The following is a 17147-nucleotide window of genomic DNA, read 5'->3' as shown; positions in this document are numbered from 1 at the left end:
TAACCAACATATATAAAGAGGTTGCCAAACTCAAAAAGAAAGCAAATGACTCATCCAAAAATGGGGAGAGGACATGGACAGAATATTCATCACAGAAGAGATCCAAAAGGCCGAGAAACACATGAAAAAATGCTCCAAGTCTCTGATTGTCAGAGAAATGCAAATCAAGACAACAATGAGGTATCACTTCACTCCTGTGAGAATGTCATACATCAGAAAAGGTAACAGCAGCAAATGCTGGAGAGGGTGTGGGGTCAAAGGAACCCTCCTACACTGCTGGTGGGAATGTCAATTGGTCCAACCTCTGTGGAGAACAGTCTGGAGAACTCTCAGAAGGCTAGAAATGGACCTAGCCTATGACCCTGCAATTCCTCTCCTGGGGATATATCCTAAGGAACTTAACACATCCATCCAAAAAGATCTGTGTACACATATGTTCTTGGCAGCACAATTTGTAATAGCCAAAACCTGGAAGCAACCCAGATGTCCAACAACAGATGAGTGGCTGAGCAAGTTGTGGTATATATACACAATGGAATACTACTCAGCTATTAAAAATGATGACTTCACTGTTTTCAGCCGATTTTGGATGAAGCATGAAGAAATCATGTTAAGTGAAATAAGTCAGAAACAGAAAGATGAATATGGGATGATTTCGCTCTCATGCAGAAGTTGAAAAACAAGATCAGAAGAAAAAACATAAGTAAAACCTGAAATGGAGTTGGTGTATTGCTCCAAAGTGAGACTCTGGGGTGGGGTGGGGGGGAATACAGGTCCAAAAAGGATGATAGAGGACCTAGTGGGGGTTGTATTGTTATGTAGAAAACTGAGAAATGTTACACATGTACAAACTATTGTATTTACTGTCAAATGTAAAACATTAACCTCCAAACAAAGAAATAAAAAAAAAATTGAGAGCCATGTCAGCCTAAAAAAAAAGACTTAAAAAATAAAGTTCATATGGAAAATAATACTTATGACAATCTAAAAAATGAACAGACATTTTATTTGGTATTAAAACAATATTAAAATATTTATATGGAGATGTACTATACATAAGCAGATAGAAAACTTAGAAATAATCCCAAATAAATAAGGAATTTAGCTCATGATTCATGCAAAATTTTAAACCAACTTATAAAAGATCAGTAAATTTTACCAGGAATACCAAGTAGCCCCTCTGAAGAAAAAGAAAATAGGATGAAACCTTAGCTCATCACTTACTCTAAAATCTAAAATCCAGATGGATTGGAGATTCATTAGACATTTTAAAAAACGAAATAAGAAATAAAAGTGAATTCTAGAACTACTAGCATTATACCAGGGACGGTCTATCTGAGCACAAATTCAGGAAATTAAAAAAAGATAGTTATAGTTAACCCTTGAAATCTTCATTTAATCTTATACAGTGAAAAAAAAAAGAAACAAAGTCAAAAGGCAAACTACGAACTCTGAAAAAAAAAATCAATAGTCAATCGGGGGAGTCGGGCGGTGGCGCAGTGGGTTAAGCGCATGTGGCGCAAAGTCCAAGGATAGGCGTTAAGGATCCCGGTTCCAGTACCCGGCTCCCCACCTGCAGGGGAGTTGCTTCACAGGCGGTGCAGCAGGTCTGCAGGTGTCACTTCCCCTCGTCTCTCCATTTCTCTCTGTCCTATCCAACATCAGTAACAATATTATTATTGTTATAACTACAATAATAATGAAAAACAAGGGCAACAAAAGGGAAAATAAATTAAAAAAAAAATCAATCGGTTAACACTTTTAATTCATAGAAAATTCTTACAAATGAATACAAAAATGGCCAGCAATCGTTATAACTGAGGATTGAAGGCAGACAAATAATTACTGAGAAAAGAATGAAACCATTTGAAAACATATGTGATAAGTATCTTAATATCATTCATATATAAAAGGCCAACTAACACACAAGATGCTCTGATCAGTGTAACAAAAATCTAAATGAGTATTTGTTGGCATGACAAGCATTTGGGAATTGGTAAAGTATAAACCAGTACACTTTTTTCTGGAGAATAAATGATTGGTCACTGCTATATATATATATATTTTTTACATATGTGTATATCCTACGACCTAGCAATTCCAACATCTTAGAAATGTGTTCTAGAAAAACCACTGCAAATTTATACAAACATGCTTAGGCTAGTTGCTACAACATTGTTTGTAATAACAGAAGATTAGAAAACATTCAAATGTCCATAAATATAAGAAATTACAAGCAAATTATGAAGTCTGCCTACCTGCCAACTATCTCAATCAACATGGCGATTTCAAAAAGAAAAAAAATCATAAAATGTAGGATACAGTATCACGAATACCATAAATGTTACTTTCTATGAATGCATAAATAAATATTAGGAGTGTTAAAAGGTCTTAAAACATAACATAAAAAGGTCACATAACATAAAACATAAGACCTTTTGACTCATTGCAATGGGTAGCAGTGGATAAGGTGGATAGGTAAGCATTAAAATTAACTTTTCAGGTAGGGGTATGTGTGTGTGTGTGGGGGGGCTTTTATGTGTACATGACTCTACTACTCTGGTGAAATATTTATTTATTAGAGGAAGAGAGAGAGAATATGACTGGCAGCACTGCTCCACTGCTTGTGAAACAACTTCTTTGCATGTTATTCCCATGTGGTGACCAGGGGCTTGAACCCAGGTCTTGTTCATGGCAAAGCACACATTCTACCATGTGAGCTATCTCCCAGCCCTCCCAGCGTTAATGTTTTTTTTTTTTTGAAAATATTTTATTTATTCATGAGAAAGATAGGAAGAGAGAAAGAACCAGACATCACTCTGGTACATGTGCTGCCAGGGATTGAACTCAGGATCTCATGCTTGAGAGTCAGTGCTTATCCACTGCGCCACCTCCTGGACTACTAGTGTTAATGTTTTAGTATAAACTTTTTACTTTGGAAAAATTATAGGCTTAGAGAAAACTTAAGAGTTCCCATATGTCCTTTTCCCAGCTTTTCCTTTTCTTCCTTCCTTCCTTCTTTCTCTTTCTTTCTTTCTTTCTTTCTTTCTTTCTTTCTTTCTTTCTTCCTTCCTTTCTTTTTCTTTCTCTCTCTCTTTCTTCCTTCCTCTTTTTTTGTCCTTCCATCCTTCCTTCCTTCCTTCCTCTCTCTCTCTTTTTTTTTTTTTACCAGAACTGATCGGCCCTGGCTTATGGTGGTGTGGGGGACTGAACCTAGGACTTTGGGAACTCAGGCATGAGAGTCTGTTTGCATAACCATTATGCTGTCTACCCCCACTCTCCCAGATTTTCCTCTTTTTAACATTTTACATAATTTGATTTCTCAAAATTATAAACATTGGTACAATACTATTAACTAAACTCAAGACTTTACTTGGATTGCTCTAGTTTTTCCACCATCTCTTTTTAAGCCCCAGAATTAAATACAAAATGCAATCACACTATACATGGAAAGTTAATTTTTTTTTTCCTACAGGGTTATTGCTGGGGCTTAGTGCCTGCACCATAAATCCACTGCTCCTGGAGGATTTTTTTTGGTAATGTTTTATTTATTTATTTATTATTGTATAGAGACAGAGAGAAAGAGACACCTGCAGCCCTGCTTCACCTCTCCTGAAGCTTTCCCCCTGCAGGTGGGAGCCAGGGGCTTGAACCTGGATCCTTATGCACAGTAATGTATATGCTTAAGCAAGTGCGCCACCACCTGGCGGCTGTTTTTCTTCCCTTTTGTTGCCCTTGTTTTATCATTGTTGTGGTTATTATTATTGTTGTTAATGATGTCACTGTTGTTGAACCAGGAAAAGAATCCAGCTAAAAGTCCTCCAGAGGGTGAAGCACAAGATAACTAGTTCAACATCCAAACATTAGCTAAGGAAATAATAACAGGAGTAAGTAAAGAATTTGAAAAAATTATAATCAGAAATACAGGAATAACAAATGAGAATATGGAAGAAAATACTAATTATCTCATGGTTATTAGAGAGCTGAAAGCTGAAATCGCTGAGCTAAGAATGCAACTAGCTGAACAAGCTAAAACAGTATCTGCAAACTATCTCACTGGGGTAGCTGAAAATTAAGTCAAAGAATTGCAATGAAGTTCTTAGATCATTTGGCATATATGTACTCAGTAAAGCTAGTTTCTATAACTTTTCGGCTCTGGAAGAGTTCTTTAAAGACACACAGAGAAAATGCAACAGACTTAAATATGCTGGGGCTGACCAGGAGGTTAAGAGAGTAAGCTACATCATAGAAATGAAAACCTCAAGAACCAGGCATGTAGGGACTGGAAAAGATGAAAATGAAGAGATAGATAAACTAGAACTATTGGACATTTTCAGAGTCATTCATCCCAAGAAACTGGAATACACATTTTACTCAAATCCACATGGGTCATTCTCAAGGATAGACCTTATGTTAGGCCACAAAGACAGCATCAGCAAATTCAAGAGAACTGAAACCATCCCAAGCATCTTCTCAGACCACAGTGGAACTAAACTAACACTTAACAATCAACAAAAGATTAGTAACAGTCCCAAAATGTGGAAGTTCAACAGTACACTTCTTAACAACTTCTGGGTCAAAGAGGAAATCAAGGAAGAAATCAAAATGTTTCAAGAGTTCAATGAAAATGAAGACACAAGCTATCAAAATATTTGGGACACAGCTAAAGCAGTCCTAAGAGGGAAGTTCATAGCTATACAAGCACACATTAGGAAACAAGAAAAAGCACAAATAAACAGCCTGATCGCACATCTTAACGATCTAGAAGAAGAACAACAAAGGAACCCTAAAGCAACCAGAAGGACAGAAATCACTAAAGTTAGGGCAGAAATAAATAATATTGAGAATAGGAAAACCATACAAAAGATCAACGAAAGTAAATGTTGGTTCTTCGAAAGAGTGAACAAAATCGACAAACCTTTAGCCAGACTCACAAAACAAAAAAGGGAGAAGACCCAAATAAATTGGATAGTAAATGAAAGAGGAAATATCACAACAGACACTGCAGAAATTCGACATATCATGCGAGGCTTCTATGAACAACTATATGCCACCAAGCTAGAGAACCGGGAAGAAATGGACGATTTCCTAGATACCTACCAACTTCCAAAACTAAGTAAAGAGGAAGTGGATAACATGAACAGGCCCATCACAGCCAATGAAATTGAAACAGTTATCAAAAATCTCCCCAAAAATAAAAGTCCAGGAACAGATGGTTTTACAAATGAATTCTACAAAACCTTCAAAGAAGAACTAATACCTCTACTTTTAACAGTCTTCCAGAAGATTGAAGACACTGGAATACTCCCTGCCAGCTTCTATGAAGCCAACATCACCCTGATACCAAAAGCAGACAGGGACACAACCAAAAAAGAAAACTACAGACCATAAATTATCTCTGATGAACACAGATGCTAAAATATTGAACAAAATTCTAGCCAACCGGATACAGCAGTATATCAAAAAGATTGTTCATCATGACCAAGTGGGGTTTATCCCAGGCATGCAAGGTTGGTTTCATATACGTAAATCAATCAATGTGATCCACCACATCAACAAAAGCAAGACCAAAAACCACATGGCCATATCAATAGACGCAGAGAAAGCCTTTGACAAAATACAACATCTCTTTATGATCAAAACACTACAAAAAATGGGAATAGACGGAAAATTCCTCAAGATAGTGGAGTCTATATATAGCAAACCTACAGCCAACATCATACTCAATGGTGAAAAACTGGAAGCATTTCCACTCAGATCAGGTACTAGACAGGGCTGCCCACTATCACCATTACTATTCAACATAGTGTTGGAAGTTCTTGCCATAGCAATCAGGCAGGAGCAAGGAATTAAAGGCATACAGATTGGAAGAGAAGAAGTCACACTCTCCTTATTTGCAGATGACATGATAGTATACATGGAAAATCCTAAGGACTCCAGCAAGAAGCTTTTGGAAATCATCAGGCAATACAAAATTAACATTCAAAAGTCAGTGGCATTCCTCTATGCAAACACTAAGTTAGAAGAAATTGAAATCCAGAAATCAGTTCCTTTTTCTATAGCAACAAAAACAATAAAATATCTAGGAGTAAATCTAACCAAGGAAGTGAAAGACTTGTATACTAAAATTATGAGTCACTACTCAAAGAAATTGAAAAAGACACAAAGAAGTGGAAAGATATTCCATGTTCATGGGTTGGAAGAATTAATATCATCAAAATGAATATATTACCCAGAGCCATCTACAAATTTAATGCTATCCCCATCAAGATCCCAAGCACATTTTTTAGGAGAATAGAAAAAAAGCTACAAATGTTTATCTGGAACCAGAAAAGACCTAGAATTGCCAAAACAATCTTGAGAAAAAAAGAACAGAACCGGAGGCATCACACTCCCAGATCTCAAACTGTATTATAGGGCCATTGTCATCAAAACTGCTTGGTACTAGAACATGAATAGACACTGACCAGTGGAATAGAACTGAGAGCCCAGAAATGAGGCCCCACACCTATGGTCATCTAATCTTTGACAAGGGGGCTCAGACTATTAAATGGGGAAAGCAGAGTCTCTTCAACAAATGGTGTTGGAATAAATGGGTTGAAACATGCAGAAGAATGAAACTGAATCACTGTATTTCACCAAATACAAAAGTAAATTCCAAGTGGATCAAGGACTTGGATGTTAGACCACAAACTATCAAATACTTAGAAGAAAATATTGGCAGAACTCTTTTCTGCATAAATTTTAAAGACATTTTCAATGAAACGAATCCAATTACAAAGAAGACTAAAGCAAGTATAAACCTATGGGACTACATCAAATTAAAAAGCTTCTGCACAGCAAAAGAAATCACTACCCAAACCAAGAGACCCCTCACAGAATGGGAGAAGATCTTTACATGCCATACATCAGATAAGAGTTTAATAACCAACATATATAAAGAGCTTGCCAGACTCAAGAAGACAACAAATAACCCCATCCAAAAATGGGGGGAGGACTTAGACAGGATATTCACCACAGAAGAGATCCAAAAGGCTGAGAAACACATGAAAAAAATGCTCCAAGTCTCTGTCAGAGAAATGCAAATCAAGACAACAATGAGATATCACTTCACTCCTGAGAGAATGTGATACATCAGAAAAGGTAACAGCAGCAAATGCTGGAGAGGGTGTGGGGTCAAAGGAACCCTCCTGCACTGCTGGTGGGAATGTCAATTGGTCCAACCTCTGTGGAGAACAGTCTGGAGAACTCTCAGAAGGCTAGAAATGGACCTAGCCTATGACCCTGCAATTCCTCTCCTGGGGATATATCCTAAGGAACCCAACACATCCATCCAAAAAGATCTGTGTACACATATGTTCTTGGCAGCACAATTTGTAATAGCCAAAACCTAGAAGCAACCCAGGTGTCCAACAACAGATGAGTGGCTGAGCAAGTTGTGGTATATATACACAATGGAATACTACTCAGCTGAAAAAATGGTGACTTCACCGTTTTCAGCCGATCTTGGATGGACCTTGAAAAAATCATGTTGAGTGAAATAAGTCAGAAACAGAGGGATGAATATGGGATGATCTCACTCTCAGGCAGAAGTTGAAAAACAAGATCAGAAAACACAAGTAGAACCTGAAATGGATTTGGCATATCGCACCAAAGTAAAAGACTCTGGGGTGGGTGGGTGGGGAGAATACAGGTCCCTGAAGGATGATAAATGACATAGTGGGGGTTGTATTGTTAAATGGGAAACTAGGGAATGTTATGCATGTACAAACTATTGTATTTACTGTTGAATGTAAAACATTAATTCCCCAGTAAATAAATAAATAAATAAAAGAAAAAAAATAAAGTTGTAGGAGGAGAAAAAATGGACTTGAGAAAAAAAAAATTCACATATTTTAAAATTTAGTAATGTAGGGGCCAAAGAATCAAATTTTCCTGATAATATAACTCTTCTAAAGTCAATACAAGAAATAGTCACTTAATGACCCTGTAGCTTCTTATTCAGTCACTTTCAACTCGGTCAAATCATCACCACCACCGCCAGCACTTTACCACACCAGGCTGATTTTTTATATATATAAAGATTTATTGATTTGAAAGTGAGAAAGAGAGAGAAAGCAAGAGAGCCAGAGCAGACTCTGACACATGCAATAATACCGTGGGGAGGTCCGGGAGGTGGCCCAGTGGATAAAGCACTGGATTCTCAATCCTCAGCAACACGTGTACCAGAATGATGTCCGGTTCTTTCTCTCTCCTTTCTCATGAGTAAATAAATAAATTCTTTTTAAAAAATAAAAATAATACTGTGGACTGAACCCAGGACCACCTACTTGAGGGCCTTTGTCCACTATGTCACCTCCAAGGTCACTCCAGGGTGACATTTTTCAGATAGAGACAGACAGAGAGGGGGAGAGATACCACAGCACCAAAGCTTCCTTCAATGTGGTGGGTGGGTACGAGTCAAAACTAGGCTAAATTATATATTATAAAGTTTATTTACCTATTTCAAGAGAGAGGACAAAACTGCTCTGCTCCAGAGTATGTGGTGCCAAAGGTCTACTCACTTAATCACCCTCTTGTCCAGCTGCTGGGCTACATTTTTTAATTGAATTTTATAAGCTTATGGACATATGTCTATGAAACTGATCTATTTGGTTGTTATTATTTTATTTCCACCAGAGTCAATCTGGGGGTTAGTGTCAGCACTATGAATCTGCTGCTTCCAGTGGCCATATTTTCCTTTATGGTTGTTGTTATTTTTGACAAGACAGAAACTAAAAAGGGAGGGATGGATAGATAGATAGATAGATAGATAGATAGATAGATAGATAGATAGATAGATAGGTAGACAGACAGACGACAGACAGACAGACAGACCCATAGTACTGCTTCATCACTCATGAAGCATTTGCTCTACAGGTGGCGAACCTAGATCCTTGCACATGGTAATTGGCAAAGCACCATTCTATTACATGAGATGCTGGGAACTGAACTCAGGACCTCACGTGCTACTTCCTGGGCTGCACTGTCCTTAATGTTTGGGGGGGAATAAAAAAGATCAAAATACAATGTTCATTTTACAGAACATGTACAGATTTAGTGACTTACGCCTTTATTTAATTTGGTGCCAAGTCCTTGGTTGAGAAAATCACAACTATGGGTCAGTGTTGGCACATGTTACAGTGCACAAGGACCCAGGTTTGAGACCCCAGTGCCCACCTGCATGGGGAAAGCTTTGCGAGTGATAAGGCAGTGTTGCAGCTGTCTTTCTCTTTCCCTATCACCCTCTTCCTTCTCAATTTCTGGCTGTCTCTAGTCAATAAATAAAGATAATAAAATAAAATTTAAAAAAGAGAGAGAAAATCATATCTATATCTAGTATGACCCACCACACTGGACAATCTCCCCCAAAAAACTATTTTATTTGGGTAAGTAATAGTTTACAGGACAGTTGTTGATACATGAGTACAGTTTCTTCCTTCCCCATTAGAGGTGTCTGCAGACCACGCCCATTCCCACCACCACATACTAGAAAAATCTTATTGATGCTTATAAATTTGACAGATTACATTATTTTTGAAGTACAGATATTCTTGACAAATTTTCACTCATTCCATTGATTCTCACAAATCTACTATGCTTACTGTGGTGGTGGTTTTAAGATGCTAAGTGAGTAGGAGATAGAATTCCACGTTATATATTTTCTTCTTTGGGATAAAAGTTTCCAGCATGCTTTCCTTAGTGATAAAGTTAAAGTCCCCCTTCCTTATTTCTGTGATATTCTTGTAATTTTATTAATAGTACATAAGTAGAAGCTGGCAGACAGCACCAACTGGAAATGGCCTATCTTAGTCACCCTGTGGGGATGTTCATTTTCCATAGCTCACTAATCCCTGTTCAGAAGTAGGTTACAGACAGCATGGAGTGAGGAAGCTCCATGAATGGGAAGGAAGTGCCATAGTTTCGTCTGTCTATCCCTTTCTTCGTCACTTTCTCTGTCTAAAATAAAAGAGTGAGGAAAAGGAGTCGGCCGGTAGTGCAGCAGGTTAAGTGCGCTTGGCACAAAGTGCAAGGACTGGCCTAAGGATGCCAGTTCTAGCCCCCGGCTCCCCACCTGTAGGGGAATCCATTCACAAGTGGTGAAGCAGGTCTGCAGGTGTCTATCTTTCTCTCCCCCTCTGTCTTCCCCTCCTCTATTTCTCTGTCCTATCTAACAACGGTGACATCAATAACAACAACAATAATAACCACAACAATGAAAAACAACAAGGGCAACAAAAAAAGAAAATAAGTAAATAAATATAATAAATAAATAAATAAATAAATAAATGGGGGGGGGGAGTTGGCCAGGGAGACCACTCGGTGGTATTGTGCAAGAGCAAAAACTGGGTTCATCTATTTCACTGGCCTCTTATACAATAAATTAAATAATCAGACATTACATCTTTCATTGAAGATGCCTATAAAATATAGATAGAAAAGAGTTCTGCCAATATTTTCCTCTAAGTATCTGATAATTTCTGATCTAACATCCAGATCCTCGATCCATCTGGAGTTTACTTTTTTAAAATTACATTTATTTATTTATTGGATAGAGACAGCCAGAAATAGAGAGAAGGGGAGATAGCGAGAGAGACAGACACCTGCAGCCCTGCTTCACCACTCGTGAAGCTTCCCGCCTGCAAGTGTGGACCAGGGGCTTGAACCTGGGACCTTGTGAACTGTAATGTACACACTTAACCAGGTGCACCACCATCTGGGCCCTGGAGTTTACTTTTGTGTGTGGTGAAATGTAGTGGTTCAGTTTCATTCTTCTGCATGTCTTAACCCAATTTTTCTTTATCTTTATTTTTTATTTTTGAAGATTTTTTACTGCCACCAGGGTTAACGCTGGGGCTCAGTGCAAGCACTACAAATCCACTGCTCCCAGTGGCCTTTTCTTTTTTTAAATTTTTTTATATTTATTTATTTTCCATTTTCTTGCCCTTGTTTTTTCATTGTTGTTGGTAGTTATTGTTGTTGTTATTGATGACGTTGTTAAATAGTACAGAGAGAAATAGAGACAGGAGGGGAAGACAAGAGAGGGGGAGCAAAAAATAGACACCTGCAGCCCTGCTTTACCGCTTATGAAGCAACCCCCCTGCAGGTGGGGAGCCGGGGGCTTGAACTGGGATCCTTACACCAGTCCTTGTGTTTTGCGCCACCTGCACTTAACCGGCTATACTACTGCCCAACTCCCTTTTTTTTCCTTTGTCTCATACTCGATAGGCCAGAGAGAAATTGAGAGGTGAGAGTAAATAGAGAGAGAAAGATAAGACACCTGCACACCTGCTTCACCACTTGTGACGCTTCCCCCCACAGGTGGAGATTGCAGCTTGAACCTGGGTCCCTGTGCATAACAACGTGTGCTTAACCAGGTGCGCTAATGCCTGGCCCTTCAACCCAATTTTTCCAACACCATTTTTTAAAAATATTTATTTTATTTATTTATTCATTCCCTTTTGTTGCCCTTGTTGTTTTATTGTTGTAGTTATTATTGTTGTTGTCGTTATTGGATAGGACAGAGAGAAATGGAGAGAGGAGGGGAAGACAGAGAGGAGGAGAGAAAGACACCTGCAGACCTGCTTCACCGCCTGTGAAGCGACTCCCCTGCAGGTGGGGAGCCGGGGTTCGAACCGGGATCCTTATGCTGGTCCTTGTGCTTTGCGCCACCTGCGCTTAACCCACTGCGCTACAGCCCGACTCCCCTCCAACACCATTTTTAAAACTCTCTTTTCTCCATCTGATACTGTGGGTCCCCTTGTAAAAAAACAGATGGCCATGGGTGTGGGGCAGACATTGCATCTCTCTTCCATCCGTTATGTATGTGTGCATGTATACTTATTTTACCTTTTGACCAGAGCACAGTTCATCTCTGGTTATTGGTGGTACTGGGGGACTGAAACTGGGACTTCTTGTGCGCAAGTCCTGTGTGTTACTGCTGCGTAGCCTCTCAGACATACATCATCTTTTAAGTAAAATTCAAAAAATGTCACTTCTGTTTAATTGTAAAAAATGAGAAAAAAAAATCACTTGCTTCTTAAGAAAGAGTTTCACATGAGAGAGAAAGAGAAAAAGCCAGAGCAGCACTCCAGTAAATGTGGTGCTGGGCGAGAGCCAAGCAGGAGGCCCTGCAGTCTCACACTCCAGGAATGAGTAGAGGCTCATTCCTGGCTGCAGCAAACACATGTACTTTTGTTTTGTCCAGAGCGCCACTCAGTTCCGCTTATTGGTGATGTAGGGAACTGAACCTGGCACTTCTTGCATTCAAGTCCTGTGTTCTCACACTTCACTAGCTCCCCGACTGCTTCACTTAAAAAAAAATTATTTCTTCTTTATTGGAGGATTATTGTTTTATAGTCAGCATTACATATATAAGCTGCTTCACTTTTAAAACACCTGCAACACTGTGGAGACCAGAGGGCTGGCAATCAAAAAGATAGAGAAACCTCTGTGCACTGTGCTCTGTTGATGGCAGGTTTTGCCTATAGTGCATCAAAAGTACATTCTGAACAATAAAGAAAAAATACTCTCTTGGGAGTCGGGCGGCAGTGCAGCAGGTTAAGTGCACGTGGCGCAAAGCAAAGGACCTGCATAAGGATCCTAGTTTGAGCCCCCGGCTCCCTACTTGCAGGGGAGTCGCTTCATAAGCAGTGAAGCAGGTCGGCAGGTGTCTACCTTTCTTTCCCCCTCTGTCTTCCCGTACTCTCTCCATTTCTCTTTGTCCTATCCAACAACAATAATAACTGTAACAATAAAATAAGGGCAACAAAAGGGAATAAATATTGAAAAAAACCGAAAACTCTCTTGGGGTCTGAAGATAGTTCACCCAGTGGGCGGCCTTGTGCTTTGAGCCCTGGTACCATATGGGAGCACCACAGAAAGCATGGGGTGGAGGGAAAGGTGCTAACTCCATGGCTGGCTGTGGTGGCTCTTCTCTGTCTCCCTTTTCTCCTCTCTTAAAATAAAAGAATGAGGGTCTGGGTGGTGGTGAACCTAGTTGAGTGCCCATAGTACAAAGTGCAAGGATCCCACCCAGTTCAAGCCCACAGCTCCCCACTTGCAGCGGGGTCACTTCACAAGTGGTGAAGCAGGTCTGCAGGTGTCTATTTTTCTCTCTCCCTCTCCTATCTCCCCCTTCTCTCTCAAAATCTTTCTGATTCTATCCAACAAAATGGAGAAAATGGATGCCAGGAGCAGTGGATTCATAGTGCTGGCACTGAGCCCTAGCGATAACCCTGGAGGAATAAATAAGTCCTAGGTTTATTGTCCAGTGCTACTAGAAAACAAACAAAAAACAAAACAAAAATAAACCATCTCCTTCATTTCTTAAAATTTCTTATTCCTCAGTGTCTACATTAATAAATCTAATGGTCGGGAAGTCCGGCAGTTGCGCAGTGGGTGAAGTGCACGTGGTGTGAAGCGTAAGGACCAGTGTAAGCATCCCAGTTCGAGGCCCCGGCTCCCACCTGCAGGGGAGTCGCTTCACAGGCGGTGAAGCAGGTCTCCAAGTGTCTTTCTCTCCCTGTCTTCCCCTCCTCTCTCCATTTCTCTCTGTACTATCCAACAACGACGACATCAATAACAACAATAAAAAAAAAAAAAAGCAAGGGCAACAAAAGGGAAAATAAATAAATATAAAACAATAAATCTAATGGTCACATAAAGTATGTGCATATCACTGAATACAATACTGAAGGACCTAGCAGTGTGTCCCTCCTTTCTATATAAAACTTTGATTCCATAATGCCAAAGTAATTTATTTAATTTCCACAATTTCAATGCTTTTAAAAAAAAAAAGTCTGAGGAGCCAGGTTGTGGCATACTTGATTAAGCACACACACATTACTATGTGCAAGGACTGGGGATCAAGGCTGTGGCTCCCGTCTATATGGGGAAGCTTCACAAACAGCGAAGCGGTGCTGCAGGTGTCACTGTCTCCCTATCTACTCCTCCCTTTTCAGTTTCTCTCTGTCCTATCAAATACAAAAAATTAATTAATTAATTAATTAATTAAAAAAAAAAAATTAAATGGGCCAGATGGTGGCTCACCTGGTTGAGCGCACATGTTACAAAGTGCAAGGACCCAGGATTTAAACCCCCAGTCCCCACCTGTAGGGGGAAAGCTTTGCAATGGTGAAGCAGTGCTGCAGATTTCTCTCTGTCTCTCTCCTCTCTGTCATCCCCTCCCTCTTGATTTCTGGCTGTCTCTATCCAATAAATAAGTAAATACAGTGCTCCGGGAGATGGCACAGTGGATAAAGTATTGGACTCTCAAGCAGGAGGTCCCACGTTCAGTACCCAGCAGCACATGTACCAGATTGATATCTGGTTCCTTCTCTCTCTTCCTCCCTTTTTCATTAATAAATAAATAAAATTTTTAAAGAAGTAAATATAATAAAAATGAAAAGACTGACCCCCCCCACAGGAGCCAGGCAGCAGTGCCGCGGGTTAAGCGCACATGGCACAAAGCACAAGGACTGGTCTAAGGATCTGGGTTAGAGCCCCGGCTCCCCATCTGTAGGAGAGTCACTTCACAAGCGGTGACGCAGGTCTGCAGGTGTCTCTCCTTCTCTCCCCCTCTGTGTCTTCCCCATCTCTTTCCATTTCTCTTTGTCCTATCCAACAACGACAACATCAATAACAGTAACTACTACAATAAAACAACAAGGACAACAAAAAGGGAATAAGTAAATAAATCTTTTAAAAAGGGGGGCAGGGTTAGATAGCATAATGGTTATACAAACAGACTCTCATGCCTTAGGCTCCAAAGTCCCAGGTTCAGTCCCCTGCACCACCATAAACCAGAGCTGAGCAGTACTCTGGTAAAAAAAAAAGGGGGGGGGGGGTCAGGTGGTAGCGCAGCAGGTTAAGGAACGTGTCGAAGTGCAAGGACCAGCTTAAGGATCCCGGTTCAAGCCCCTGGCTCCCCACCTGCAGGGGAGTTGCTTCACAGGCGGTGAAACAGGTCTGTAGGTGTCTCTTTCTCTCCCCGTCTTCCCCTCCTCTCTCCATTTCTCTGTCCTATCCAACAACAACGACATCAATAACAACAACAACTACAACAATAAAAAAGGCAACAAAAAGGAATGAATAAATAAATAATATTTTTAAAAAGAATAAAAAAAAAAAAGACTGACTCCCATAAAATAAAGAATTGAAAAATGTGGGCCTTTACTAGTTAAGTACTAACTTTCTATGATTTAATAAAGTCCATCAATAAAGGGCTGGGGAGACCACATAATGGTTCTGCAGAAGGACTTTCATGCCTGAAGCTCTGAGATCCCTAGGCTCAATCCCTAGTACCCCCCATAAACCAGAGTTAAGCAGTGCTCTGGTTAAAAAAATAATCACAAAAGGAGTCGGGCGGTAGCGCAGCGGGTTAAGCACATGTGGCGCGAAGCACAAGGACTGGGTTAAGGATCCTGGTTCGAGCCCCTGGCTCCCCACCTACAGGGGAGTCGCTTCACAGGTGGTAAAGCAGGTCTGCAGGTGTCTATCTTTCTCTTCCCCTCTTTCTTCCCTTCCTCTATTTCTCTCTGTCCTATCTAACAATGACGACAACATCAATAACAATAATAACTACAACAACAATAAAACAACAAGGGCAACAAAAGGGAAAAATAACAATAATAAAGTCTATAAATAAAATAATGGCCATGGTCTGGGAGTTGGTGCAGTGGATAAAGCATTAATAAACAAAATCTTAAATAAATAAATACGTTAGAAAAATAACAGCCTTTTCTAGGTAACTGAATAGCAGCTAAGCTGGAGTTCTGATTTAAAGGAAAGAACTTATTACTCAAATGTAATAAATTAATAACGGCCAGGCAGTGGTGCACCAGGTTGAGCATACACATTACAGTGTGCAAAGAACCTGGATTGGAGCCGCTGGTCCCCAACTGCTAGGGAATGCTTCACGAGTGGTGAGACAAATCTGCAAGTGTCTCTGTCTCTTTCCCTCTCTATATCCCCCTCCCCTCTCAATAAAAAAAAAAAATTTAATTAATTAATGGCCATTATTATGCTCACTTGGCTGTTTTCTTCCTTTCACATGAAACAGAATGTTTGTAGATACATACCTGTGGAACCATTGCAACTCTCTGGTTTCTTTTAGGTGACCTTGTATTTATTTGTCTGTCATCTTCCTCAGAAAAGAGTCTACTTCGTTTTGAATTTCTGAAAGGCTATGACAGAAATTTTATGTAATGAAAAGGCTGAACATTTCCTGTTTCTGTTCCAAAATACAATTCTATAACTGGAAAATATGACTGACCCTGGATTATCAGCAATATAGAAGGATGAAGTGTAGGCAGTACAAAGTACACAATGTCAAATAAAAAGCACTTAGAGTTAGCAGCCTGTGAGGTGGTACAGTGAAGAAAGTGTAGGATTCTTAAGCATGAGGTCCCAAGTTCAATCCCTGGTACCAGACATACCAGTGTGATGCTCTGGTTCTCTCTCTCTGCTTTACTCATAAGTTAGAAAGATCAAAAAATAAATTAATAAATTAGAAAGATTTTAGATTTAGAAAGTAGTAGCTTCTTCTACTACACTGGCAGCCTTGAATGGTGAAGAAAGGAAATGAAGTTCTAGAAATTCCAGTTCTCTTTATGTTAGTGCTTAGGGTAATACCAGCTAGGTGTGTCACATATATCTATTTTATAGGGCTGGGCTGGTACAAAGTTACTAGATCATTCTCTGGAGAGTAAATCTAAACATATACAATATTTTACTAGATTTGCTGTCAAAAACTGATAATTGAATTTCCATTTAAAAGTAAAAAATAGTTATTGATATATGTATATATATATACATATAGATAGATATGTCTTTAGCTACAGATATCAAGTTGCTTTTTTTTTTTTTGACAATTTATTTATTCATGAAAAAGATAAGAGGAGAGAAGGAGAGAAAGAACCAGATATCACTCTGGTACATGTGCTGCCAGGGATCGAACTCAGGACTTCATGGTTGAGAATCCAGTGCTTTATCCCCTGCGCCAGCTCCCGGACCACAGATATTAAATATTTATGGTAAATATTAAGTAAGCGCCTGTAGTTACTAGATTAAAAAAAAAAAAAAAGATTTACTTATCTCACAGGAAA

At 39.5% G+C, this 17147-nt stretch overlaps 1 protein-coding gene across 3 annotated transcripts in view; it reads right to left on the bottom strand.

Moving 5' to 3' along the window:
• Nucleotides 1-17147, bottom strand: part of LIN9 (lin-9 DREAM MuvB core complex component) — a 76712-nt gene that overhangs the window by 37051 nt on the left and 22514 nt on the right. For 2 of the 3 annotated variants that reach the window (XM_060192114.1, XM_060192116.1), the window contains exon 4: nucleotides 16122-16226. The exons of the other annotated variant lie outside the window; for it this stretch is intronic. In XM_060192114.1, coding sequence (XP_060048097.1) covers nucleotides 16122-16226 — 105 coding nt within the window. The remainder of the gene's footprint in view (nucleotides 1-16121; nucleotides 16227-17147) is intronic. 3 annotated transcript variants of the gene reach the window in all.

Source organism: Erinaceus europaeus, chromosome 6 (genome assembly GCF_950295315.1).
Source record: "Erinaceus europaeus chromosome 6, mEriEur2.1, whole genome shotgun sequence".
Classification (NCBI taxonomy): Eukaryota; Metazoa; Chordata; class Mammalia; order Eulipotyphla; family Erinaceidae; genus Erinaceus; species Erinaceus europaeus.
The sequence above is the reverse complement of the archived record's forward strand: the minus strand, read 5'-3'. Positions and strand labels throughout refer to the sequence as shown.